At 47.4% G+C, this 25,118-nt stretch overlaps 1 protein-coding gene across 1 annotated transcript in view; it reads right to left on the bottom strand.

Moving 5' to 3' along the window:
- Positions 1-24,045, bottom strand: part of HABP2 (hyaluronan binding protein 2) — a 34,126-nt gene extending 10,081 nt beyond the window's left edge. Inside the window, exons 1-8 of the mRNA XM_090278631.1 lie at positions 23,898-24,045; positions 13,402-13,438; positions 6,273-6,380; positions 4,456-4,563; positions 3,163-3,279; positions 2,325-2,444; positions 1,686-1,857; positions 493-590 (exon numbers count right to left, since the gene is read on the bottom strand). Coding sequence (XP_090134757.1) covers positions 493-590; positions 1,686-1,857; positions 2,325-2,444; positions 3,163-3,279; positions 4,456-4,563; positions 6,273-6,380; positions 13,402-13,438; positions 23,898-23,966 — 829 coding nt within the window. The 5' untranslated portion in view covers positions 23,967-24,045. The remainder of the gene's footprint in view (positions 1-492; positions 591-1,685; positions 1,858-2,324; positions 2,445-3,162; positions 3,280-4,455; positions 4,564-6,272; positions 6,381-13,401; positions 13,439-23,897) is intronic.
- Between the last annotated feature and the right edge of the window lie 1,073 nt (positions 24,046-25,118).

Here is a 25,118-nt window from a genome sequence, read left to right as displayed (position 1 = left end):
CAGAAGTGAAACTGCAGGGAGGCGGTCCACTGATTAAGAGGAGAAGGTGCATTGTTCTAGACGTGAGTAGAGAGGTGAGCTGCACAGCCTTGAAGGAAGACTGTGAAGCTGGAATTCAGGCCATTTGGCATCCTGAGAGGGCCTGGGGGCCCAGCCAATGTTTGATCACCATTGTACACCCAGAGCCTGGCATGGTTCCTGGAACACAGCAAACAATCAATGAATATTTGCCGAGTGCACTGACTTGGAGTCAGGAAACATGAATTTATAATTGGATCGCTGGCCCAAATTTACAAAGGTATTCAGATCCACTCAGCATCCCAAGAGAGGAGCAGAGAGCAGAGGATGGGCCATTTGGGCTGCCACTGGGCTGGGAACTGGTAAAGCAGATGTGGTGGGATGGCAGGGGTGGGAGAGGTTGGGGTCCAGGTACATCTGTCTGTGGATCCACATCCTCTCCTCCACCAGGGCTCTGGACAGCCAGGGTCTTACCTAGGGCTGAGCAGGCTGAGACATCACAGTACTCCCATTTCACCTTTGCATTATTTACTTTAATGAAACACCAGGGCTTTTTGTCTCCATCTGGGTTTCTAGAAACAAAAAACAAACCCAGGGTCAAGGCTTGATGAATGCACTGGACCTCATTACAGGACCTTTGGGTAGGATAGCAACAAATTCTGGTGTGTCCCCTGAGATCATATATTGACTGGCATATTAGGGTGGTTATAGTTTTTTGACAAAACTTTAATTTCCAGAGGAGAATCCCAATGACCAGGAAGTAGCTCACAAGCCTCGTACCAGATCCAAAAGACACATCAAACTGTTTGCAGGAAAAGAAATGAGATCCCTGTTGAAGACCATCTTTGTCAGGAAAGTGAAATAGGCATAGAAACATGGTAAGAGGAGGGCTCCTTGGCCCAAACCTCCTAATTCCATGCATGGGAATTCTCTAAGAAAGGCTACCGAGGGGTCACCCTGAAGACAATCCCATGAAGGGAACAGCTCAAAGGGAGTGAAAATGGATAACTTGTGTGCAAAGGAAACCCTCTTGCTTAATAGGACCAGTTTAAAGCCCTACAAAGAGCTCCTGCCCCTTATGTGCAGATGTGGAATGCCTTCAGCCTTGGTTAGGCAATGAACAGGAAGGGGAAGCCAACAGAATGGTCTGGAGGCACCAGAAGGGGCAGAAAGGAACTTGTCATTATCTTTACTCGGGAACACCTGAACACCTGCAATGCTCACCAGTCATCCCATTTTCTCCGCTATATTTCTCTCTTGAAGTTATGAGGGACCTTAGGACTATTTTTGGTCAATGAAATATAATGTGGGCACAGGTGATGGGTCATTTTTAGGTTGAGGTAGTAAAAACAAAACAAAGTGCATGCTCCATTTTTTCAGTTTCTTCTTTTCTTGCCCTTCCTGGGTATTCGAGTCGCTTTGTGGAGCAGAATCCTCCTGCTCCACCACCCACCCACACGACATACAGCATCGATGAGAAATAAACTTTGATGTATTCCAGCCACTGAGGTCTGGGGTTTATTACAGCAGCACAACCTAGCCTGGCCTGTGTTCTGTCCCAGAATTTCTAAGCTGGCCCAGGAAAAGTTGGAGCAGGGGAAAGGGTCACACCAGCCCTTACATGACATGCAGCCGAGCCTGAGCATTGGGACGAAGGTAGCTTTTACCTGCAGAAGTTGTGCTCCCCAATCCCATGGGCCTCAGCATCCTCCATAAATGTGTTGTAATGCTCTTTCAAGAGGAGCTGGGAGTTCCAGTAAAGGCACGAGTGCTGGTTGATTGTCCTACTCACTTTCCCTCGGTAAGAGTAGCCGTCACCAATGTAGCATTCGTCAGAACCTCGGAGAGAGCAGGCAGGGCCGTGAGCAGGGAAAGCAGCTGGTGTGCTGCTCCTGAAACAGACTTGGTGGGCGTATCAGGGAGTGAGAGGATGGGCATGAATGTTGATCATCCTAAGAGGTTACCACAAAGTCCCAGGAAGAAGGTGCCTTGAACATCCCACATTTAACCCAGCTTGAGATATAGTGATTGTGGGTGGATGGGTAGGTGGGAACTTAGTTACTTAATTTTGGCCCACCCAAGACCTGGTGGCAGGTGGGTTGAGGCCTAGGGGATGCCCAGGTGTATCTGATTTGCCTGCACTATATCCCAGACACAGCCTGTACCCTCAGGTAAGAGAGCCGAGGCAATTGCAGTTTGGGAATCCTGACTCGCGTCCCATTCTGGGAACAAAACCCCAACAGGAAAGGATTCCAAAGGCTTGCTGGTGGCCCTGAGACTGAGGACATGGTGGAAGAGACCCATACCTATTTCACAGAATTTCCCCTTGAACTGGCTGGGACAGGTACAGGTAAACTTGGATCTCCGCCGGTTCCGGGAGCAGGTGCCACCATTTTGGCAGGGGTTTGGCCTGCACACAGGAACCACTGTGAACACAGGAAGTGGGGCTGGGAAGGTCTTCAGAGGGAGTTGCAGCTACAGCTGAGATGATGAGGAGACACTGGTGGCCATCCTTTCACAGAAGATGGGTCACCCAAGGGGAAGGACAGACCCACTGACACTCTAGAACATACACACACACACAGATGAAGGGCATGGGCCAAAGTGTATGTAAGTAGATGGGTCACTCACTAAGGAATAGCAAGAGGCATGGACCAGGCAGGAATTTGGGGGTCAATCTGAGCTAAGCTGAAACTTGACTCTGCCTCTTTATAGCTGTGTGACTCTGAGCAAGCTAGTCAACCTCTCTGAACTCCAGTTTCTTCATCTGTAAAATTCTTCCCTGTAGCATTTTTGGGAGAATGCGAGAGAGCATGTAACCCTTCTGCAACAATGCTTGACTCACAGCACTAAATCAATATAGATTTATTCCCCACCACGGGCTATTCCAGGAATACACGAGCACTGGCTTCCTGGAGGAAGTGATTTTTGAGAGGATTGTTTTCGGATGGGAAGGGGCACAGATCAGTCAGTTCTCAGTAACTCTCCAGGGCTGACGAATCTTAAAAAGTCTTAGTTATAATTGCCATTATGGATGTTACCAAAACATCAAATGTATCTGACTGCCACCCAGTAGGGTGCAGAGACCCCAGGCACAAGCCAGGGCAGAGGAAGCCAAACACAGAAGGGGCTGCCAGCACTTACCTGAGGAGCAGTCTGGACCCCTGTAAGGGTGTTTGCAGGCACAGCGGTAGTAAGGAGGACTCTGAATAATGAGACATTCGCCCCGGCCACATGGGTTTTTCTTGCACTTGTTTTCCACTGTAGCAGATCCATAGAAAAGAAGTGCCAAAGGTACAGGACATGATACACCTGAGCAGTACAATGCTTGGGGGCGGGATGGCTGGTAGAGTGTATGCCTTTGTCCATGGTCCTGAAAGACCTGCTGCCCCCTAGACAAGGCTTTTCTCTAATCCTTGGGTCACGGGTAATTGCTTTGCAGAGTCCTTCCAGTGTTCATGGTCTTCATTATTCTATCTTAACAAGAACCATGATCATGTTTACACCTTTGACAAACAAATAGAGCTGCACCTTGAGTTTCTCCATCCCAGAGCCGATTTTTAAATTCCATTTCCAGTTTTCCCCATTCTTCTGAGAAGTAAAGGAATGAACCCAGAAACTATGTTTTATAGCTATATCTCAGACAACCCTGAAACTTTCATGGAAAGGCCTTGAAGGATTAAAAATATAAGAAATTAATAAAGAGGACACAGGAGAAAGAAGTCAATCTAAAATCCTCTATGCATAAGACCCTCACTGCCCCCCTCACCTGGCTAGATGGTGGCTAGATGGGACAGAATCCATGTTCTCTTTAGGGGTGCAGTTAGTCCATAGCAGCTTTACTTCTCCTGTTTATGTTATGCCCACGAGGACTCATGAAAGGCAGACTCAGCTTTTATCAGTCTCCATGAGCAAGGATAACCGGACGGAAGGGCATGGAGCCAGGAATTAGGCACCAGGGCTCTCATTTATGCTCTTCTCCCAGCTGGCTCTGTGACCATGAGAAAGTCCCCTCTACTCTCTGGGCTCCCTTTCTCTATCTGAGTTGGATGTTATGTGCCCTGAGATTCTGCCTGCTCTCCAATTTGAGAACAATATTTCGCTGTTACAGTTAGTCTAAACACTTCAAACAAATGAAAATAAAGAGTACTGAGTTTGGATTACATCTTGGTCAGAGTCCAGCTCTTATGCCCTCTTAGTCTCAATGTCTCAACTCCAGAATGGACAGGCTAGTCCTGTTTATATCACACAGGGGTGAGGATTCAGTGAGATGCTGCCTGTGACCATGCTGAAGAATCCTTTATGCATGATATAATGTGCGTGGTTATCATCCTTTCCATGGGGTTGCTTAGCCCTTTTTGACCCCTTAGAGCTGGAGGAGGAAACTGCCTCTTGTTCATTTAGAGCGAAGGGTGAATCCAGAGAAGGTGCACTCACCGTTCTGACACCTGCTTCCAGAGAAAGGGGCCGGGCAGTTGCACGTGAACGTGTCCCCACGGACGAGGCAGTCCCCACCGTGTTCACAGGGGTTGGGCAGGCACGGATCTAAGACGCAGGGGCAGAAGGCAATGCTTACAATGCACAGGAAGCAAGAAGCTCCCTGCTCACTCATCAGATACCAGTCTCCTGCCTAAACGAGAACGTAACTCCACAGCCAGTGACTGGGGAAAGGGAGAGACGGGCACTGCCGTTAAAGAGCACGGCAAACAGCGGTCACACAGCCAGAGAGCGGGATGCAGGCTGGAAAGAGGGCAGGTGAGAAGGGATTGAGCCGATCTCCCCTCAGCCTGGATTTCGATGGGGCCTTTCCCATTGAGAAACTCCCCCTCTCCAGCATCAGTGTTTTTTCTCCTCCCAGTCTCACTGGGAGTGCACGGGGTCTGTCTCTGATGCTGAATGCGTTTCACAAGCCCGAAGACCTCCCTTACTCCTAGTGCCCGGGGGTGGAGGTCAGGCCTGGGGAAAGAAAACCCACCCCTAACGAAACACAAGCTTTCTGAACATCAGGCAAGAAGACCAAAGGCAAGAGGGTGACAGAAAAATTGACGGCAAGGAGGAAATGACCCAGTGGCCTTCATCTTTCTTCAACTACTTGTTCAGATAGATTTTGTCATATTTCATCTGTGCCTTTGGCTTTTCATGGTTGTCTGAATGGATCTTCCCTCGGGGAATTCTTTATCCTTCTGTTCACACACATTGTTCTTTGGTTCAGGAACTAGGATCCCTGGGCCCGGCTCTTGTTTTGATGGTCCCTTCTGATGTTCCCCCGATGCCCCATATCTTAGCCCTGCCTTCCAGGCCACTTCGCACAGTTACACAGCTTTTATTCCAGCTGCTAGTGCCTTCCATTTCTTCTTCTGGTTTAGTCACATGGCTTTGCTTGGACTAGCTTCTCATTCTCCTCTCTGTACTAGTGCCTGGTTATGAAGCCACAAAAACAAAAGCAAATGTGGTAGAAGCAAATATGTGTGAACACACACACACACACACACACACACACACACACACCATCCTGAAAACTTTGAAAAGCTTCTGAAGAGCTGAAAAGTGAAATAAAGCCCTGGCAGGATAGCTCAGTTAGTTAGAGAATCCTCCTGATATGCCAAGGTTGTGGGTTTGATCCCCTGTCAAGGCACATGCAAGAAGCAACAAATGAATGCATATATCAAAGTCTCTCTCTCTCTCTCTCTCCCCCTCTCTCTCTCCCCTCCCTCTTTCTCTCTCTCCCCTCCCTCTTTCTCTCTAAATAATCAATTTAATAAAAAAGAAACTGAAATAAAAAACACAATCCAGGTGGAAGGGAAAGACCTAATGCCACATTTGTGCATGCTACAATCTGATGCTGAATGTTAACTCACACTCTTCTTCCTAATTAGGACCTACCTGTAATCAAAGCTCTGGGAATGATTTTGAATATGACTCCTGCTCTCAGCATCAGGAGACCTAGGTGTTGAAGCACTGACTTGCTGTATCAACTTGGCTAAGTCAACTCCTCTCTTGGCCTCATTTGCTCCATCTGTCATTTGAGAGAGGTGAGAGAGGTGGTCTCCAAGAAACTCTCCAGCCCTCACAGTATATAATTCTAGCTGGAAACACAGCCAGTTTAAATCATTTCTTTGATACCTGTTTGATGATGCCCATCAGAGAGCGGGAGGAGTGGGAGGCCCTTGCATGTGATAATCCATAAACTCCCCTCCAGGTATGTTGCCCTTTCCTGGGACTCCCCCACCCCACCCAACAGCTTTGGTACCTACCATTGTCCGTGTAGTAGTACCAGTCAGGATTCTCATGGTTGTCAACAGTGGTATTCTCTTCCTGGGTGTAAGACTCATAGCTATAATCGTAGTCATCAGGAGTCCAATCTACAGGAGTGAGAGAACAGGACTGAAAAACCCTAATCATTAGACCCAAATAGATCTGCATTTTATTTTACCAATTTTTTTTTTCCCAAAGATTTCAAAGTCCTGAAGAAGGAAGCATGTGTCTTTCTAGCTCCTCACACTGATGGTGTAGACAAAAGGTCAAGCATTGTGAGTTTTCATTTGTTTTTTTTTTGGGAGGGGGGGGGATTTGCTTTTCTAACCCAGCAAAGCAGCATTGGCACTGATCAGGGTCAAGAGTACCTGATTGGAAATGAGAAGAAGTCGAGTTCTGGCTTCCCACTACCTGTGACCATGGACAAGGCAATTGTATTCTCGGTGTCCCTATTTTCTCATTTGTAAACAGCATAAAGATGATTGGGGCCCAAAAGGTCTCCAAGGTCCTATATGAGATCTGCCCAGGATCATATCCAGGGAATTTGAACATCTTATTTTGTGATTCTCTGAATGAAATTTCTCAGTGGGACTTGATTAGTCACCTAAGCTTAATGAAGTCAAAGAAACTCCACTGTTGCCTTGATCACAGCATCAAACTTGCCCACGTTGGGTCTAGAAAGTCATTACGACAGCTAATGTTTACTGAGCCTTTACTGTGCACTAAGCATTTCATACGGACCATTCATTTCTTCCTCATAAAAATCTAAATGTATTATTACATTTATGTTTAAGTTGAGAGATCCCAACTTGAAAGAGGTCAAGTAACTTGCCCAAGGTCACATAGCTAATAAACAGTAGGGTATAAATTAAGACAGCTTATCTCCAAAGAACCCCAGAATTGCACTAGCTTGGCTGCTTCAACTGGCCTCTTATAGACCTCAGATACATCTACACTTGCCCTTGGATAAAGGGTCCAGCCACCCCCACTGAATAGCCATCCTGCTTATTAGGAATCACCCAATGACAACCTGGAGATGGTTCATAGATTCTGCCCACTGAAAGACAGGGCCGTGGATGGAATTTCCTCCAGGTATAAATTTCACACGAGGCCAGTCCATTGGGAAAAACAGTGTGTGTGAAGCTCTCCTCTAGCTCCTTGTGGTCTGGAGCTTTGGCTGATACTGGAAGCTCTGTGGCTTATGGAGAGAAGTTTGGGATTTGCAGAAAGTTTGCAGGAGCCATCCAGCTGGAGAGCTGTGCACGGAAGGGCACTAGGATCCCTTACATTTCAACACATCTTGAAAGTGCTTTAGGGGAGCATCACCTGGGATGGTTTCTTCACCTCTGAACCATGAGCTTGTTTTGTCTTTTCTCTTCTGTTGGCACTTAACCACATTGTCTAGATAAAAAATGGGCGTTGTACAGCACTGACTTTGCTGTCTCCGCGGGAGTATGGCAGGCAGAAGCCCTAAAGAAGCCGTCTGGAGATGCATATGATAATGAGGCGAGAGCAAATGCAGATAGCTGACTTGAAAAGGCGCTCCTGCAGAGGCAGTTGATGGCGGCAGGACCAGCACTTTCCCTAAGCCAGGTTATCTACCACATTACCTCACTTGTCTCTCAGTCATTCCCTTATAGTCTTTATCTCTTTGGCTTTTGAAAAATCGACTTCTGCACAATGGCTGTTTTATATTTCCCATTAAAATGGAACTATCTTTTTATTTCCTTTTTGAATCTGCCAACTCTGGTTCCTTGCCAGAGTTTCACCTCATTTATCACAGTGTCAAGTCAAGACTCCCTTTGCTTGCTCATTATTTCTCCTGAACTGATTTTCCCCACTATGAAAATGCTGCCAGAGGAAGCCACCTTTCCTGGGATGAGGATCTAGGGTGAAGATAAGGCCATTGTCTTCCTGGAGCAAATAAAGTTTCTTTCCATCTAGTTTGATAAAGCCGAGGGAGAGAGAGAGAGAGAGAGAGAAAGAAAACAAGGTTTCTCTGAGTTTGACATACAAGATTTCAAACTGACATTTGGGAGAGACAATGGGGTTTGATAATGAGGCATTGCATCATTTATTTATTTCTTTTTTCTCTGGAGAATGTAGTTTTGTTTTTCTAACAGGTGTTTATAGATAAGTGCCTCCAGATTGCTCCTGTAATTTCATGCACCACTCTCATGGATGGAAGGGTCAGACTGGCTAATTTTGACTAGGCCATTAAGAATCAACCCTTTTAGGGAACTAAATGATAATGGAAAATATAAAATAAAAAGTAAATTAAAAAAAAAAATCAAGCCCTTTGCAGATATTTGGAGACCAGTTCTACACACATGGAATGGAGCAACTTTTCCAGGGGATGGGGGATGGATGAGCAGTTGGTTGGAGGATTTTGACTTGAATCCAGCCCTCTGAACAAGGTCTGCTCCTCTCAAAGAAGCTAAGGAGGGAATGAAACATGTAGGCTTTGAATCATACTCCTGCTGTTACCCAGGGCCCAGAGCCCTTGGTAAAGGTGGATCGAAGCAGCGGAGCCTTGGCAGTCCCAGATCACCAGAAGCCGTTCAGCTGGACACCTGTGCAAGGCAGGGCACTAGGATCCTTTCCATTTGGGGGGGGGGGGTTGTCATGTGTGTTGAAAGTGCATTATGGGAGCACCCTATGGGAGGGTTTCTTCAACCTCTGAACTTGAAGCTTATTTTGTCTTTACTATTCTGTTGGCATTTAATCCCTTTGTCTAGATGAGAGATATGCATTGTACACCTACAATGGACCAAGTACTATGCCAGGTGCAGGAAGGCATTGGGAATAGTGGAGAGTAATGCAGATATGAGTAGGATGTGACGTCCATCAAAGGAGCCTCTTGTATGGGTTGGATGGGGAAAGAAAGCTAGCCAAGGGAGGAGATGAAAAGGAACTGAAGAGGTAGGGAAGCTAGATGTGGCCAAGTCTAGGCCTCGTAGCCCTCTGGTGTGTTCTGAGCCAATCTGATAAAAAAAAAAAAAAAAAAAAAAAAAATGGCCGTAATGCCTACCTCTCCCTGTATCCACACCTTTTGCCGTGTGGCTTTGCAACTCCTCCCACCAAAAGGTAAAGTCAATTTCCCCAGCCCTTAGGTCTGGACTGCCCTTGGGGCTTGCTTTGGTCAATAACTTGTGTTGAACATGTGCCTGGGCCTCAAGAAGCCTTGTGCACTTCCTTTCTCCTCCTCCCTCTCATGGACCCAGTGACTGCCGTGAGAACAAGTGTAGCCTAGTCTACAAAATGATGAGAGAGCATGTGGGGCAGCAGCAGGTCCACGGTCCTGGCCAAGGTCTCAGACATGTGAGAAAACCCAGCCAATTCACCACCTCAGCCTGGTCTAGACCAGAAGAACTGCACAGCTAACGCTGGTCTAAATTGCCAAACTAAAGTATGAAGATCTAAATACATTGTGAATGGTTAAAACCACTACATTTGGGGTAGTATATTATGCGGGACTAACACATGGACACACAGGACTTGACTGATACTGGGTTGCTAATGGGATTAGAGTTTTAGGTAATAGAACAGTCCTCAGTGGCCCAGGGGCTACAGAGTTTTAGGTTCCAGGACCGGATCTCAGATAGCCCCGCTCTCTTGTGGGTAGCATTTCACTCTTGTTCTGATTTGTTTCCTCTAACTGGACAGTTGGTTTCTTAAGAGCAGGGCCATATCTATTCTTTCTGCCACAGTGGTCAGCACAGAGCTATCTACAGTTAATGTGTGTGTTTGACAAATTAATTTTTCCCTCCATGACCAAGCCCATGTTTCCAACTGACCTGCACACAGTGGGCACTTAGCTCTGCCAGCAAAGATGGTGTCTGCTTGGAGCAGAGTAAACAAGGAATTTAGGAGAGGAACTATGCGAGATTTGGGTTAGGTATTTGGTAAGAAAAATGCCTGTTGAGCTATGTAGAAATCTAGAAACTTGACCAACTCCCATTGGTAGATTGGAGAAAAACACTCCTGATTCAGATACAGCTTACTTGAGACTTTCTCTAGGTTATAGAAAAGGAGAGAGCTCTCAGGGAAGAATAGAGCAGTTGTCAGAAGCATCTTATATAGGTATAAAAAGAAATTCTTGTGAATTTGTCTATTTGTCAGAGTCTGTTTCCAGACTTTATCAGGAAGAATAGTGAGAATATCCTGAGTTAACCCGAATAATCCTAATAAGAGGTTACTATGTCTCAAGTATTTTCTATGTATCGGGCACTATACTAAATAAATGTGTTGCACACAATCTTACTTAACCTTAAGATAACCCTATATGGAATGAGTATTACTAGTCCTACTTTACAGAAAAGGAAAAACTAAGGCAGAAGGACATGGCATCTGAAACCAAGTCTACCTAACTGCAAGTCTGTTTTGTTTTGTTTTTTAAATAAGCCCTGGATCCCCTTTGTGGAATTATGTTTCATGAAACTCCCCAGGTTTTAGCTTCCAGGAAGTAACACGCACTGGAAAATCTTTCGTACAAGCTCCCGGTCCCTCGGCCGGGATTACCGTGGTCCAGACCTGGGGTCTTTCGGAAAAAAACGCCCGAGTTCCTGTGATGGAGGCTTTGCAGCTGCTCTGGGTGAAGAGCTTGCCAGATGTGCGGAACAGAACAGAAATCCCTGGAATGCCGTCCCTGCTGGCGCCATCCATCACCATGGCACAGACGGGTCCTCCCCCAAACCCCAGCCCTGTCCGTCTGCATTTGACGCTTCCAATCCGGCTGACAGGGCGAGCCCAGCGGAGACCCTCCCTGGCAGCCGGCGGGACAGCTGATGGATGGGCTCAGGCTGTGTTGCTGGGCAGAGCCGAGCCAGCTTGGAAGAGGCATTTCCGCAGGTCTGTGGGCTGCCACGTCACCTGCTTTGGGGAGATGGGCAGAGTCTGTGCTGTTTGATGGCCACTTCCTCTGCCACCCATTGGGGGCTGTAGCTGGGGCACCTTCTGCTCCAGAAAGACCGTCACCATGCACTGACTCCAACAAGACCAACAGAAGAAACAGTTTGCCTGTGGACATGAGCAGTTTCCTTGGCCACATTGTCATTGAGAACCTGCTGGGATCTGATGCACGTCATCAAAGCACAGCCCCCCTGTGAAATTCAATCAGACACTCACAGAGGTGTTTTTAAAACCTAACCTGCTCTTTGCAGAAAGACCCGTTCCCTCCATCTCACCCCACTTCTCTGCCAGAGGCTGACAGAAAGCTCAAGAAGCCGGGGGGTGGGGTGGGGGTGGGGGGGCGCTGCATGGTCCTGTCCGAAACTGCGATATCAGAAGCTCTTGGCAGAGTCCTCACAGAGCCCAGACTCTCAGGGCACTAAATCCAACAACCTCCACTCCTGGCTAAGTTGTGCTTAGCCTGTGTTAAATACTACCAGTGACGGGGAGCTCACTATCTCTCAGAGGCCCAAAAGTCCATTCAGATTTTCAGATAACTTTGATGATTAGGAAGTTCTTCTTGTTTGCATATCAAATATGACCCTATAGCCTCCAATCATTTAATTCAAGCTTTATGGACCCATAGGATGAATCCACTCTCCTTTCTGTGATCTCTGTTCAGTAGGACCCCTGCTTATGGTTAGTTGTTCATGCTGTTCACTGCACAGGGCATGATACACTCATAGTCACTGTAGATGTCTTTTACAACCTTCTGGCAGGTGGCAGCAAAATGTCATGAGGTTAAGATACCTCTTAATTCCCACCAAGTCCACCTCATGGACTAGGGTTGGGGCTGCTTTTCAAATACTTGAAGAGAGTTAGGTCCCTCGAATCTTTTATGTTCCTATTTCTTCCACTGCATGACTCCACTGTTCTGTCTTTCTGTCTCTCTGTCACCCAGCCCAGAGCAGCCCCTTTGATGGTGCCTGGGCAGTTAGTGCTGAAGGCTGGGGAAGGGGGAGCTCTTAGGTTTGTACCATCCCTGGAGTTCACATGTGAGGGCTGGTGTGGTCAGCCAGGGGAGCCCTCCGAAATAGAATTCTTTAAGGAATTTAATTATATGTTGTTGGGTTGAACATTCTCCTCTGCCTTGGGGAAAGACACAGATCCCTTCAAAATCCACACAGGATGCTCTCACATAGAGTTTCGTCCAACCTCACAAACATATCCCAAGTACACGGAGCAGGACAAAGGCCAGGCATCGATTGCTTTGAGCTGACATAACTCTGTCTGCCCATCTCCAGCTTTGCTGTGGAAGAGTATTGATGGTCAAGCTGACTTTGGTAATTGCCATCTTTGCTCCAAATAAATCCAAAGGTCAGATGGGACTGCAGTCTCTGTACGCTGTCTGTCCTTTATGGGTGGCCAGCCCAGGTCGCTAGCAGCAGGGACTTCTGGCCTCTGCCCCAATGGAGCAGTAAGTGGACTTTTCTTCCTCGCATCTCAGGGCAGTAGAGGAAGCTTCAGACCCGGAGTCAGAGACCCAGAGTAGATGGTATGGCCTTAAGGGGAAGTTCTGCTCAGCCTGGGCTTGGCTGTGGGCACCAGGCATAGGAGACGGGAAAGCGAGAAGGTGAGCAGGTGAAGGGTGAGTCTGTGGAGACAGAGCCCATGTGCAGGAGTAGGGCCCCCTGGGGAAACAGACCGAGTAGGGGTACAGGAGTGGGCACCCTAGGGCCACCTGCCCAGCTCTGACACCATCCTTCCTGCACAAGGGTGGTGGTTTCCCATCTAAGTGGGGGACATCAGTGGGGCAGCACAGGACTGGCCCGCCTGGAGCCAGTCATTGCTCAATGATGCCCTTACTTTGTTTTGTACCTGTCACCTCATCTCAGCCACTAATAGGCTGGGTGACCTGGGGCCACTTGTTTCCCCTCTCTGGGCTTCAGCTTCCTCCTCTGTAAAATGAAGGGGTTTTATTGCATCAGCCATTTTTCCCTTGCGGTCCTGAGACTGGGCATCAGGGCTATTCATGGGCAACTGGAAGTTGTATAAAGTGTTGAATGTGTGCATAGATGCACCGACACCCAGAAATGATAATTCCCAAAGGAGCCTGTGACCCTTCTGAGCCATTGGAACTCTGAGGTCACACCAACACTCTCATGTGTGGGCCCCCTTTCCTCCATCCCAGAACCAGCCTGTGGTTGGTGGGGACCCCAGGGCGACCAGCACACTCACCTGGATCCAGGTCGAGGAGTAAAGACATCAGGGAGAACTGAAAGACAAAATGACACAGAGCAGAGCAAGGGTGAGTCCACTGAGCTGGCTGTCGCGGCCTCCAGAAAAGCAAGGAAGGCTCTAGTCTGTCTCGCCAGTGACACATGCCCCAGCGCTAGCGTGGTGCCGGGCCCACAGCATTCCCCCAAAAGGTTTTGCTGAATAAATCATGATATCAGCAGTTCCTCTTAGAATGCAGTACTTACCAGGAAAAGAAAGTATTACTCCTTTAGTAGCTGGAATATTTTCTTTCCCTTAAATCAGGGGTCAGTAAACAAAGGCCCCTGGGCCAAACCCAACAGTTGTGGTTTTATAAGTAAAGTTTTATTGGGACACACCCTTTGCTGACATATTGTTTATGGCTCCTTTTGTGCTGCAAAGACAGGGTCGTTGTGACAGGGACAGGATAGTAGCAAATATTTCTTATCTGGCATTTTATAGACCAAGTTTGCTGGCTTCTGATGTAGAAAACAAGAGGTCTGTCACCTGACATGTTTCCCTTTGAGTCCTGGTGGCCAGAAAGCCGAGGTCACTGTCCTGGTACCCATATCCATCTAGGCAGCTTGGGAGGTTTGCTGCCTGTGCACTCAGCAGACGTTCTATCCCTTTTTTTTTTTTTTTTTAAGTTTTGTTTGACTCTAGGCTTCCTTACCCATTTTGGGAACTAAGCAGATGATCAATTAGGAAGGAAAGGTAAAAAAAAAGAATGCATCCAGAAATAATGTAGCAAGGGCACAATGTCAACCAGTAGCATTCTTGACAAAATTACCGACCCTGAATCTACTCATGGGGAACGTGACAGGCCCAAGGGCTGGGCCTTCTGCCAAACAGCTGGCCTAGATCCTGCAAAAAGGCCAGCATCATATAAGACAGAAAAAGATGTGAAGAATGTTCTTTAGTGAATGAGGCTAAAGAGACCCTGCAACAGAATGCAGCGTGTGATCTTTGATTGCATCCTAAATGTTTAAAAATAGCTATAAAGGACATTATTGGCACAGCTGGGAACTTCGAATATAGACTTACATGAGATGGTATTATCATCTCAACGTTGAATTTCTTGTGGGTGATAATGGTATTGTGGTTCTGTAGGAAAATGTTCTGGTTTTTAGGAGATGCACGCTGGCGTATTAAAGGTGATGCCTGCAGTTTAGGTGCAAATGATCCAGCAAACCAACCGATCAAACAAGCAAACATGTATGTACATTTATATACATACATAACATACATGAGAGCAAGAAAGCAAGCAATCTGTCAAGCTGTTGGTTGTGGCACCTCTCTGGGTGAAGAATATTCATCATATTAGCCTCTCCACTCTTCTGTAGGTTTGCAAAATTACAAAATAAAAGGGTGGGGGCTGGAGAAGAAGGTACAACAAGGGAGCGAGGCCGTTGGCTGCCCGGCCTGGGCCTGTTTTGCAGCCTCGCAGTCCGCAGCGCTGCTGCTGCAGGAACGGAGACAAGGGTGGGAGTTTTGTTTGACAGGGGTGGCGGGCTGACAGTGGGGGAGCTTAGCAGAGGAGGCAGATTCCGGTCTCAAGGCTGGGCCTGGGCCTGTGGTTTTTGAACAGGGGGCGTCTGAAGTTGACACCTCTAGGCTTGAGTGTCGGGGTAGTACCCAAAGGGGGTGTGAGAAGATCTCGAGGACAGACGTATGTCACCCCTCCTTCACTTCACCCTCGGCCTGGTTCTTTGTCCTGCCTCGTCTTCCCTCCATCAAGCTTGTCTGCAGGGCAGTGCCTGCCCCTCTCTACCTGTCAGCCCCGAGGAGATAAAGATATTCCCTTCAGTTCCTTTATTTGAGCTGAATAATGCGGGCCGTGCCTGGCCACCCTCAGCCCTGAGATGTGGGCAGGACAGGAGGGAGGACTTCGAGGCACAGCATGAACAAGGCCCTCTGAGACCTGTACCTGGGCCAGACTGAGCTCCACATCTTAGTTCTGAACTGGAGCCTGAGGGGCAGCCAGGTGCTGTGCTGCCCACAGCCAGCAGGTGGCAGACGTGCCCTTCCCAGGAGCTGGAACCGCATGGAATCCAGAGCGGAGAGGGAAACCAAACAAAAAGAGAACCCAGCGACCCAGCGGGACCTTCCTGGACTGGTGGTGCCGGTGGGGGTGGGGGTTCAGATCCCACGGGCTCTCAAAGAATCAGGCAGCTGCCGCCCAGCTGTGCAGCCTTATTGGGCTGCACGTCTGCGGGTCCCGGGGATCCAACGCAGGCCCCCTCACTTTGTGAATCACCGTGTCCACTGCGGAGAGAGGCTGTGGTGAAATGTGGAAACTGGCGGCCCCAAAACCAGGTTGGATATTTTGGGGACCGTGTGGGAAAGGCCAAGTCAAAAGCCAGTTATTTATGCCCGACACCTGCGTCCTGAAAGTGACCTGGGTGATGGTGGGGGTGGGTGGGGGTATGAATAGACGCAATATTTGCCTTCTTTCATTCCATTATTCTGTTCAATTTTCCTACCCTGAGACAAGGAAATAAATAACATAAGTCCCCTTCCTGGGCCTTGCAAATCTGAAGAAGACGATCGAGGGAAAGGAAGGAGGAGGAGACAACTGTGATCTCAGTTCACGATAATTAAGAGCTGACTGTGAGCCAAGGACTGTGCTAAACGTTTTGCATGCGTTTTGTCTCGTTTATTGCACACAATGATTGCTCATTGAGATGCTATAATTAAGTCAATTTTAGAGGTCAGAAAACAGGTTTGCGGAGAGTAAGTTGCCTAGAGTAACTCAGCTAATACATGCTGGAGCCGAGATAAAATGGAGTCGGTTTTACACAAACGCCCTCGCTCTTAGTCGCCATTGCTGTGGGGGATGGGCACCGTGGTGTGCACATACTGTGAAGGAAGGATGGAGGAGAAGGAAACAGAAGAACACCCTAACCCTAAGAAAGCCAGGGCATTGAGCTAGATTAAGAGATGGGGCTCCTGTTCTTAGAAAGCTCTGTAACCAGCCTCCCAACTAGGTGAACCTCCTCGTCACCAGAGAGTCTGTGTCAAGGTCCAGAGTTTTTTGTAGGCAAAGGGTGGTTAGTGGGGAAGGTGGGGAAGGGACGGGGAGAGAAGGATCCCATGTCTCTGAGATTTACTGATTTACAGTGTAATCTCCTTAGATGTGAAGGACAGTGAGGTCTAATCTATGTTGCGCTCTCTTTATTCTAGTGATTATTTCAACTCAGGTTCTTCCTCTGCCTTTCAGAATTCCAACTCTTCTGGAAAACAAACCAAAAGGGCGGAGGCTAGAAGTCTGAGTTGATGATTTCCAGGAGAATGCTCTCAGAGGACTGGGGAGCAATGGAGGAGAGGGATGGGGCTAGTCCTGTCCTCTGGGGCCAGAAGCTTGGCTTAGAATGAAACAAAGCAAAACAATCTTTCACCTGGTAGGCAAAAGGTTGGAACTCTAAGCCCAGCCATCCTTTCCCCCTCAGATGATCTCTTCCCGTCGGATGAACTGGTGGTAGACCAGATGTCTCTGACCACCAGCAAAGGATCGTGTTACTCTTGAGGGCAGCTGGGTAGGAGAGAACTTTGCACCAGGGCTAAGTGAGGCTGCAGCTGCTGGGCTGGAAGGCAGGCCAAGGACAAGAGTGCACAGCTCAGCAGGGCCGGTCCCCACTGCTGAGCGAAGAGCTCAAGGTCAGGATGAGAGGTGGACGTGACAGAACAGGGGTTGCCAGTGTTCCAGACATTAGCCCAACTGCTGCCTCCTGCCATCTTCCCATTCTGTTGCAAACGGAAACTATGTCATGGGATGAACAGCTGTGCAGAACCACTTAGCCCTTTAAAAAAAATTTTGTGGTAAAAGATATATCATATATATTTTTTCATTTTAACCATTGATAAGTATTCCATTCAGGGGCATTAATTACATTCACAATGCTATGTTATCATTATGACTATTTATACTCCAAACATTTTCATCATCCCTAACATAAACCTTATGCCCATTGAACAATAACTCCCCTTCCTCCTTCTTCCAAGCTCCTAGTAACCTCTAGTCTACTTTCCATTTCTATGAATTTGCCTGTTACCTCATATAAGTGGAAAAACATAATATTTGCCCTTCTGTGACTGGCTTTATTTCTCCATAATGTGTTTAAGGTCGATCCATGTTGTAGCATATGTCATAATTTCATTCTTTTCTTTATGGCTAAATAGTATTCCATTGGACATCACATTTTGTTTACCTGCTCATCTGTTGACGGACACCTGGGTTATTTATAGATTTTAGCTATTGCAAATAATGCTTCTGTGAACACTGGTGTACTAAAACCTGTTTAAGTCTGTGCTTTCCTTTTTTTTTTTTTTTTTTCCCCATATATATCTCGGAATGGGATATCTGGGTCAGGTGGTTATTCTGTTTAACTTTGTAAGAAACCACAATACTCTTTTCCACAGTGGCTGCACCATTTTACGTTCCCACAGCAAAGCATAATGGTACCAATGCCTCCACAACCTCGCTACGGTTGTTATTTTTCCCATTTAAAAAATTCTAGCCAACCTAATGGGTGTGAATTGGTGCCACTCAGTCCTTTTTAGTCACAAGGAGTCTCTCCCTTCTTGCTTTAGCTCACAAGCTGTGCGAGGCTGTCCCAACTGGCGGTTTGCTGCGGTTTTGCTCTAATCTGAAGCTTAGGGCAAGGAGGGGAGGCCCTAATTGGGAAGCTTGGAGGCCAAAGGAGAAGGCGCCCCAGTGGTTCTGAGGGGTGGTTTCCTTCTTGGGAGCCTAGGTGAAGCCTGGAAACACAGTAACATGCCAGGAGGCATCCCGGAGGCAGCTGAGGCCCAGTGGGGTGAAGTGCTCCTGTAAGGACATCAGTGGATTGGGGCAGGGCAGGGACTTGAGACAGGTCTCCAGTCCCCTGGGTCTGGTCCACACAGGCCCCTGCCCAGGTGGCTGAGGGCTGGGCTTCAGTTTCAGGTGGTTAGCAGAGATGGGGTAGCAGGCAGAGAGGAGCGTCCCATTGGGAGACCCAGAGAGTTTCCATTTTTATCTGGAGGGCTTGATAAAAATTCAGATTTCTGGGCTCCACCTACAGAAGTGGTACTTCTGTAGGTCTGGGGTGGGCCCAGAACATGGGTTTTCTACCAGCACCCAGGTGACTCTGGCTCTCAGCCACTCTGATTGTATCTCTCTTAGTCATGAAGCTACTGGCCAAGGAGACTCCTGGCCCTCTCTTGGTTTCCGTGCTAGTTGTGGAATCTCTCTGCACCTCAGTTTCCCCAACTATAAAAAAAGGAAAAGAATTCCCTTATCCATCCTGATCTCTTATTTTCCCCCCAAGGGTATTTGGCTGAGGGGAAAAGAAAGCATTTGCAAAAGATTACTCTTCAAGTAAGCACTTGGAGACGAATATCAGTAAGAATGTGTCATCCCAGGGGCTTGGGAGATAGACTCCAGGTGGGGGCTGGTGTTGAAGGTTAGGGAGTGAGACCATCCAGGATAAGCAGATTGGATAAAAATAAACACTTATTTCTGGATGTGATCATGCACCTGAAAGCCCTTCAGAAAGGCAAATGAACTTGCCCAATTGACCTGAGCAAACACCCCAGGGGCTCAGAAAAGAATCTGCCCACTGATGGGAACGAACTCCACCCCTGAAGCTGTCCTCAGGTCTGTGCTTCCCATGGGGTGGGACGGGAGCCCCTGCTGGCCCCCAAGCTGGTTTGGGTGGCTCCTGGCCAGGGTGTGACATAACATCAAAACACAAGTGAGAAAGTCATTTCCTTCTCAATTTTACTGTCAACCTTTCTAATCCCACCACAAAGAAAGACTCCACAAGGCTGGTGAATGTATTGTCTGCCTCTTGCTCATCTCCGCTTCTACCAAGGAGAAAGCAGGCTTCAGGCTCTGAGCTTTAGGTGAAAACCGCAGCCAGTTAGAATTCAATGACATTGTTCTGTTTTCTTTTCTTTGACTTTTCCATTTTAGCTGTGACAGTTTCCTTTTAAAAATGCATCTATTTAGCTAGAGAAAAAGTGAGTTAGTATCACAGAAGTATTAAGTTTGGGTTTTGACAAGATTTTTGAAGATGGGTTCATTTATTATTAAAGTTTTGAAAGCACTTGAAGTATTTGGTTAGATATCTGGCAGGACTCGATTGACATAGTGTTGACAAGAAAAGCTTCAGGGACTGTTGAAGGAGCCTCCAGGTAGGAGTCACTTGATCTCTGGCCTGAGGCTGGAGTCTCAGGCCACTGCCCCCTGTGACAACTTTCCGCCTTGAATAGTCTCATTTGTTTTGGGGTGGTGCCTGGCTCGGCAACTTCTATCACAGTGGTTATGAGCATGGGACTTGGTATCGGGAAGACCTGGGTTTGAATCCCAGCCCTGAAATGTCCCAGGGCTGCCATCTGTGGCAGATCGTTTAACTCCTCTAGAGCTTGGTTTCCATTCTGTGAAGTAAGGATGGCAGTGGTCCCTGCATCCGAGGGCTGTTGGGAAGCTTTAATGACATAATAAGCACAAAGCACACAATAGCTGATGAACAGTTGCTCTTCTGATTGTAATTATGACTATTAGCCACTGATTTTTAAAACATGTTTATTGACTTTTGTGAATTGAGGAGCCATTGAGAAATGCTCCTTCAGCACAACAAACTCTTCCTGGAACTTGCTGGTCGGGTCACAGTCACGTCACACTAACATCCCCTGACCCCAACCTTTTTTTTTTTTTTTTAAACCTGGGATCTTTGCCAAGTCCTAAGCCAGGAAAACTTGCTATATTAATTAGGAAGAAAAAGCATGTTTTATTTAAAAGCCCCACTGCCAAACATTCTGCCACGCTGCTTCCCTGCGACAGCAGCGTGGCTTTTGCATTTAGGGAACCCTAATGAATTTAAAATATAACTATGTCTGCGCCTGGATGCGCAGACGATTTTCTGTGAGCTGATTTCCCTAAACACCAGCATACACGGCCACAGCTAACAAGGTGGGCTCGTGCTTAGGATCAGTTAAAAAAAAAATCTATAAGAAGGTGTCATGAAATTCAGTCCATCTCTTTTCCATAAGACAGTGCATTACAGCAAGAGGGAGGGATGTCTCTGGAGCCTGAAGAGGCTGACATTCTAGAGCATCGAGGTTTTACAAAGGTGGCCCATATCTTCCCGTCCAAGGCCTTCTTTGTCCTAGGGGCCATGAAGATTTGGATTCTTGAACTACTCTGAGGCTGACCCCAGTTACCTGACCATCCAAAATGGGCCCCAGTACTTCAATACCCACCGCGCTTCTGAACAACAGACAGACAAGATTGCTCTTTCTCTCTCTGTTTCTCTGTCTCTGTCTCTGTCTCCAAGGTAGATAATGTGCATCAGGCAAGCAGAAAATGTGTCAACAGTAAAGAATGGTGGGGCCTAAGCTTCCAATAATAGGAGCAGCAGCTTCTCTCCTCACTGTCATGGAAGAATGTGAACGCCATGTTACTAGGACGTCTGGTTTTCAAGAAAGGCTAGAGATTCGTATTTTTATGTGAAATATTCTGATTTTCAAATGTTGCCAAGCAAGTGAAAAGAAATCAATGTGCCAGGAGCCAGACAGTCCTGGGTCTCAATCCTGGCTGGGAAGTTGGTCTGTCACTTCTGGGCTTGTCTGTCATCCATAGAACAAGGGTGATAATGCAAGGCTATGATGGGGACAGGTGTTCAAACCTAACAGGTAAGGACAACCAAATCTAGAGCAGACCAGGAAGATCCTATGAATGGATCTGTGTCCACTACAATGATATTTGATCTTTACCTCTTTGGATAGTAAATACACGAATAAAAATCTGAGTTAAAGATGAGCCAGAGATGTCATCGTAAGATTTGCTGCATGATCCGTGTTCATGGGAGGGTATCCGGGCATCTTTCTAATGGGGTAGCAATCGCAGACCCTTTGACTCCTTTTCTTTTAATTTTCAGAGGCACATGGAGCCCTTGACACTTCACCTACCAAATAGTCCCCTCATCTAAGAGCCTCCTGTCTCTACAGGAAGGACCAAGGCCCTGAAGCTCTATGGACTGAAGAAATCTCATCTTTAGCCAGGGTCCAGGCAGGAGATCTAGTCTAGATGGATGGACAACAGCCATAGTCTAGAACTCAGCTCTCTTACTTCCCAGCTGTATGACTTGAGGCCAGGTTCCTAGCTCCTTACCTACAAATTGGGAGCAATAACAATACTTATTTCTTAGGTACTTTCAGAGATGAAATGATCAATGAAAAGCACAGAGCCTGGCACACAGGATTTCTCATTAAATGGTAGCAGTTGGCTGTAATTTTTTAGCTACGTGAGGCAAGAGAGGCCACCCAGCCCATCTGCTATATGGTTCCTTCCCCTCCCCCCACCCCCCATGATGCCCTGAATTCTCTAAAGCATCTGAGCGACTTGGCTACTTTCCCCTGATTGTCTGTGTACTGGCCTGTGAAATGCAAGCCGCCTTCCCGACCACCTGTCTGGCACACATCTGGGGTACAGGACACTCCAAAGCCCTGAATCCTCTCCTTGGAATTGACTAAGCTCATTGCCTGAGGGCTATCTCTCATACTTTCTCTTTTATCCATTATTGACTTATAATTTCATCACTAGCCCTAAAAATTCACTGGGGCTTGCAAAAAAAGGGGGGGGGGAATTTAGAGGCCCATTATCTTTTTATGAACTTCAAACAGACTGCATCAATCCGTCTCCTTGCCTGCAAACTTTAGGATCTAATTCTTTCCGACTGGTATTTTCTCTGGACACCCTGTGGGCCTCTGATAATTTCTAATGCTTTTCTCTAGGCCTGTGATATTTCTGCTGGGTTTTGGCCCCAGACATCCAACAATCAAGTGATGTTGAGAGCATGATAACAATTTGTCATTGTAGCCACAGCGTACACACGCAAGTAGGCATTGGAAAGTAAAAGTCTTTCAGAGGTGAGGTACTGGGCAGCTTAATACAGGGCTAAGGTAGGCTTCTGAGTACTATTGGCTGAAAGGGGAACTGTTTGTTTTTAAAGCACGTGAATGAGAAAACCTGGAATTTAATCTCTTTTTTGCAGGAAAAGTACTAGGAAGTAAAATGGGAACTAAAATGCAAAGGTGTTTAATGAGATAAAGAGGTGATGGCTATTCTTTTAGTTCTCATTCCCTGCTAATTCTCTGCCCCTCCCCCCACAAAGGGCACACTTTCTGATTTTTAAGGCAACTTGGGTCCCTTCTGGAAATTTTAAGGGAAAGAGCTAATGCTTAGTGAATGTCACATGCGTCACCTCATTTAGTTAATCCCGATCCTCTCCGAGTCTGTGAGAGATTATCCCTTGGTTTGCAGTAGAGGAAACTGAGGCTCAGAGAAACCATGACCCTTGCTCAACATTCCACAGCTAGAATGTGGCAAAACTGAGTTTCCAATCCCGGCTCCACAACCCACCCTCATGCCTCCAACCACATCCAACATGGAACTCCTGGAGGCTTGCTCTTTCTCTCTCTCTCTCTCTCTCTCTCTCTCTCTCTCTCTCTCTCTCTCTCTCTCTCTTTTAATCCTCACCCAAGGATACGCTTGTTGATTTTTTTTTAGAGAGAGAAAGGGGTGGGGGTGGGGGACATCAATGTGTGAGAGAAACATCATCATCAATTGGCAGCCCTCCCAGACACACACACCATGACTGAGGATCAAATCCGAAACCTAGGCATGAGCCCTGACCAAGAACTGAAACCGCAACCTTCTGGTGTACAGGGCGATGCTCCAACCAACGGAGCCGCCCAGCCAGCGCAGGAGGCTCTCCCTCTTTTGACCGTCCCACTCACATGCCCACAGAGACCCGGCTGACACTCTCGGACCGCAAGGCAGGAGCCGGCATCTCCCCAGCTCAGCTGCTCCCAAGTGTCTCGAGTTCCCCATGTGGGAACCTCTGATGTCCCTTCCCTCCCCTGCTCACCACGACCTCCCTGCTCACCTCTACATCCACTACAGTCACAGTCGTGGAGCCTGGGGGAAAATATACACTGCCCACAAAGCTTCTCGCCAAGTCTAATGCACCTGAGTCAACCTGGTGCCAAGATCCTTGGCAGCCAGCAGGCTTCTCCTCTAGGGCCAAAGCACGAGGATTCTCACCCTGGTGTCGCCCTGAATGGCTGGAAAACTGGGTGTGTGTCAGCATGGGCGGAGAGAGTCTGCAGCTTTTGTTTGCTTCCCAAGGGGTCTCTGAGACCCATGCCAGATTACAACCCACAGCCTTGGCAGAATTTCTTACTCCGGTCCCTTTCTTTGGAAGGTGTCCACGGAGACTCTGTTCCAAGGGGCCTCAAGTCAGTTGCATGGCCTAATGGAACTGGCTGCTCAACAGCAACCATTCTGGGCCTGCCTCAGCTCTGGTCATGAGACATCTTCAACCTAACGACACTAGCCTTTCACAGCTAAATTTCTGGTTGCTCTTGACCCTGCTGGCCTGGTCTTCCTAATAAACTCAGTCTCTCAACTCCAGGTATTTGAAAAGAACACTTACCCCAAAGGCTGTCTTCCCCGCCAGAACCATAAGCAGAAGAACGTGGAGATCAGACATTCTGGCAAGCATCTCTGCAGGACTTGTGTTTTGTTCTAAATACGATTTCTTGTAGTGCCTTTACGGGGGGAATGTCAGTCTCCAAGGATTCAGGAACAAATGAAGAGGATGCAAATTATTAACTAGGCATCAAATACTGTTTAATGTTTAATGTTTTGTAAACCAACTATCTTGATTAAACAAATGGTAACTTTGGGGCTGGGCTGAGTCATGGGGTGGTTTCTTTTCTGGAAGAAAGTCTCCAAAGAAAGTGGCAGAGATAAAGAGCCCCCGGCTCCTGGCTGCACCCAGTGTTCAGTGTGGAAGGCCCGATGGTTAGCGAGCATCCCAGCTGCAGGATGAAAGCCCTGGATCAGGCCAGGCTTCTGCCACAAGCCTCTAACACTGCTGATTCGCACAGAATGTTAAGAGGGTTCTGATTCATCAAATCTCAGACAGAATGAAGGCATGGGGGAGCTCCTAATAACATCACGCTTTATATTCAAGAAAGATAAATTAAAGGATGCAAAACGGCTATTGACAAACATTGATTCTGGGCCCTTTGAAGCATTACCCTCAGTTGCTTGTTGGCTTCAAAAGTTTTCTTTTAAATTTCATTACATAAGGTTTTTACTTTTTAATTACTTTTTTCCCCCCTTATCTTTGGAGTCTTTCTTTGATCAAGATGAGAACCCCACCCCCACCCCCCACTGATGCTCATGTTTGGGGCCAATTATTTCCTATGTTCCTTATTTAGCTACACTGGTTGTACGTAGGGCCATGGATGGACAGCAACAGTTACATGTTAAGCATAGGTTATCGCGGACACAATTGATCTCTTTAATAAGCACGGTCTCCGGCTCCTGTAAACACCTGACTGCCCACAGTAATCTATGCAAAGGCTCCAGAAATCCTCCCACCTGAGTCCTAAATCCGGCTTCTGAAACCCTGCTGCCATTTGAGACAGGTGCTTACCTGGGTCTACCACCCCTATTCGGCACACACGCTCGGATGCTCAGTGACTGCTTCCACCTTTGGAAGCCAGGCTGCTAGCCATGGAGGGCCCCATGGGAACCCATCCAGGAGAAGGCCAGGGTCAACGCTTCAGCCACCAGATGGCCCTTGAAGGACAAACCAAGTCCTGACATTTTACCTCCTAAAAGACGCCCAATTTGTCTTCTTTTT

This window comes from Furipterus horrens, unplaced genomic scaffold (genome assembly GCF_987537825.1).
Source record: "Furipterus horrens unplaced genomic scaffold, mFurHor1.1.pri manual_scaffold_5, whole genome shotgun sequence".
NCBI classification, from domain to species: Eukaryota; Metazoa; Chordata; class Mammalia; order Chiroptera; family Furipteridae; genus Furipterus; species Furipterus horrens.
The sequence above is the reverse complement of the archived record's forward strand: the minus strand, read 5'-3'. Positions and strand labels throughout refer to the sequence as shown.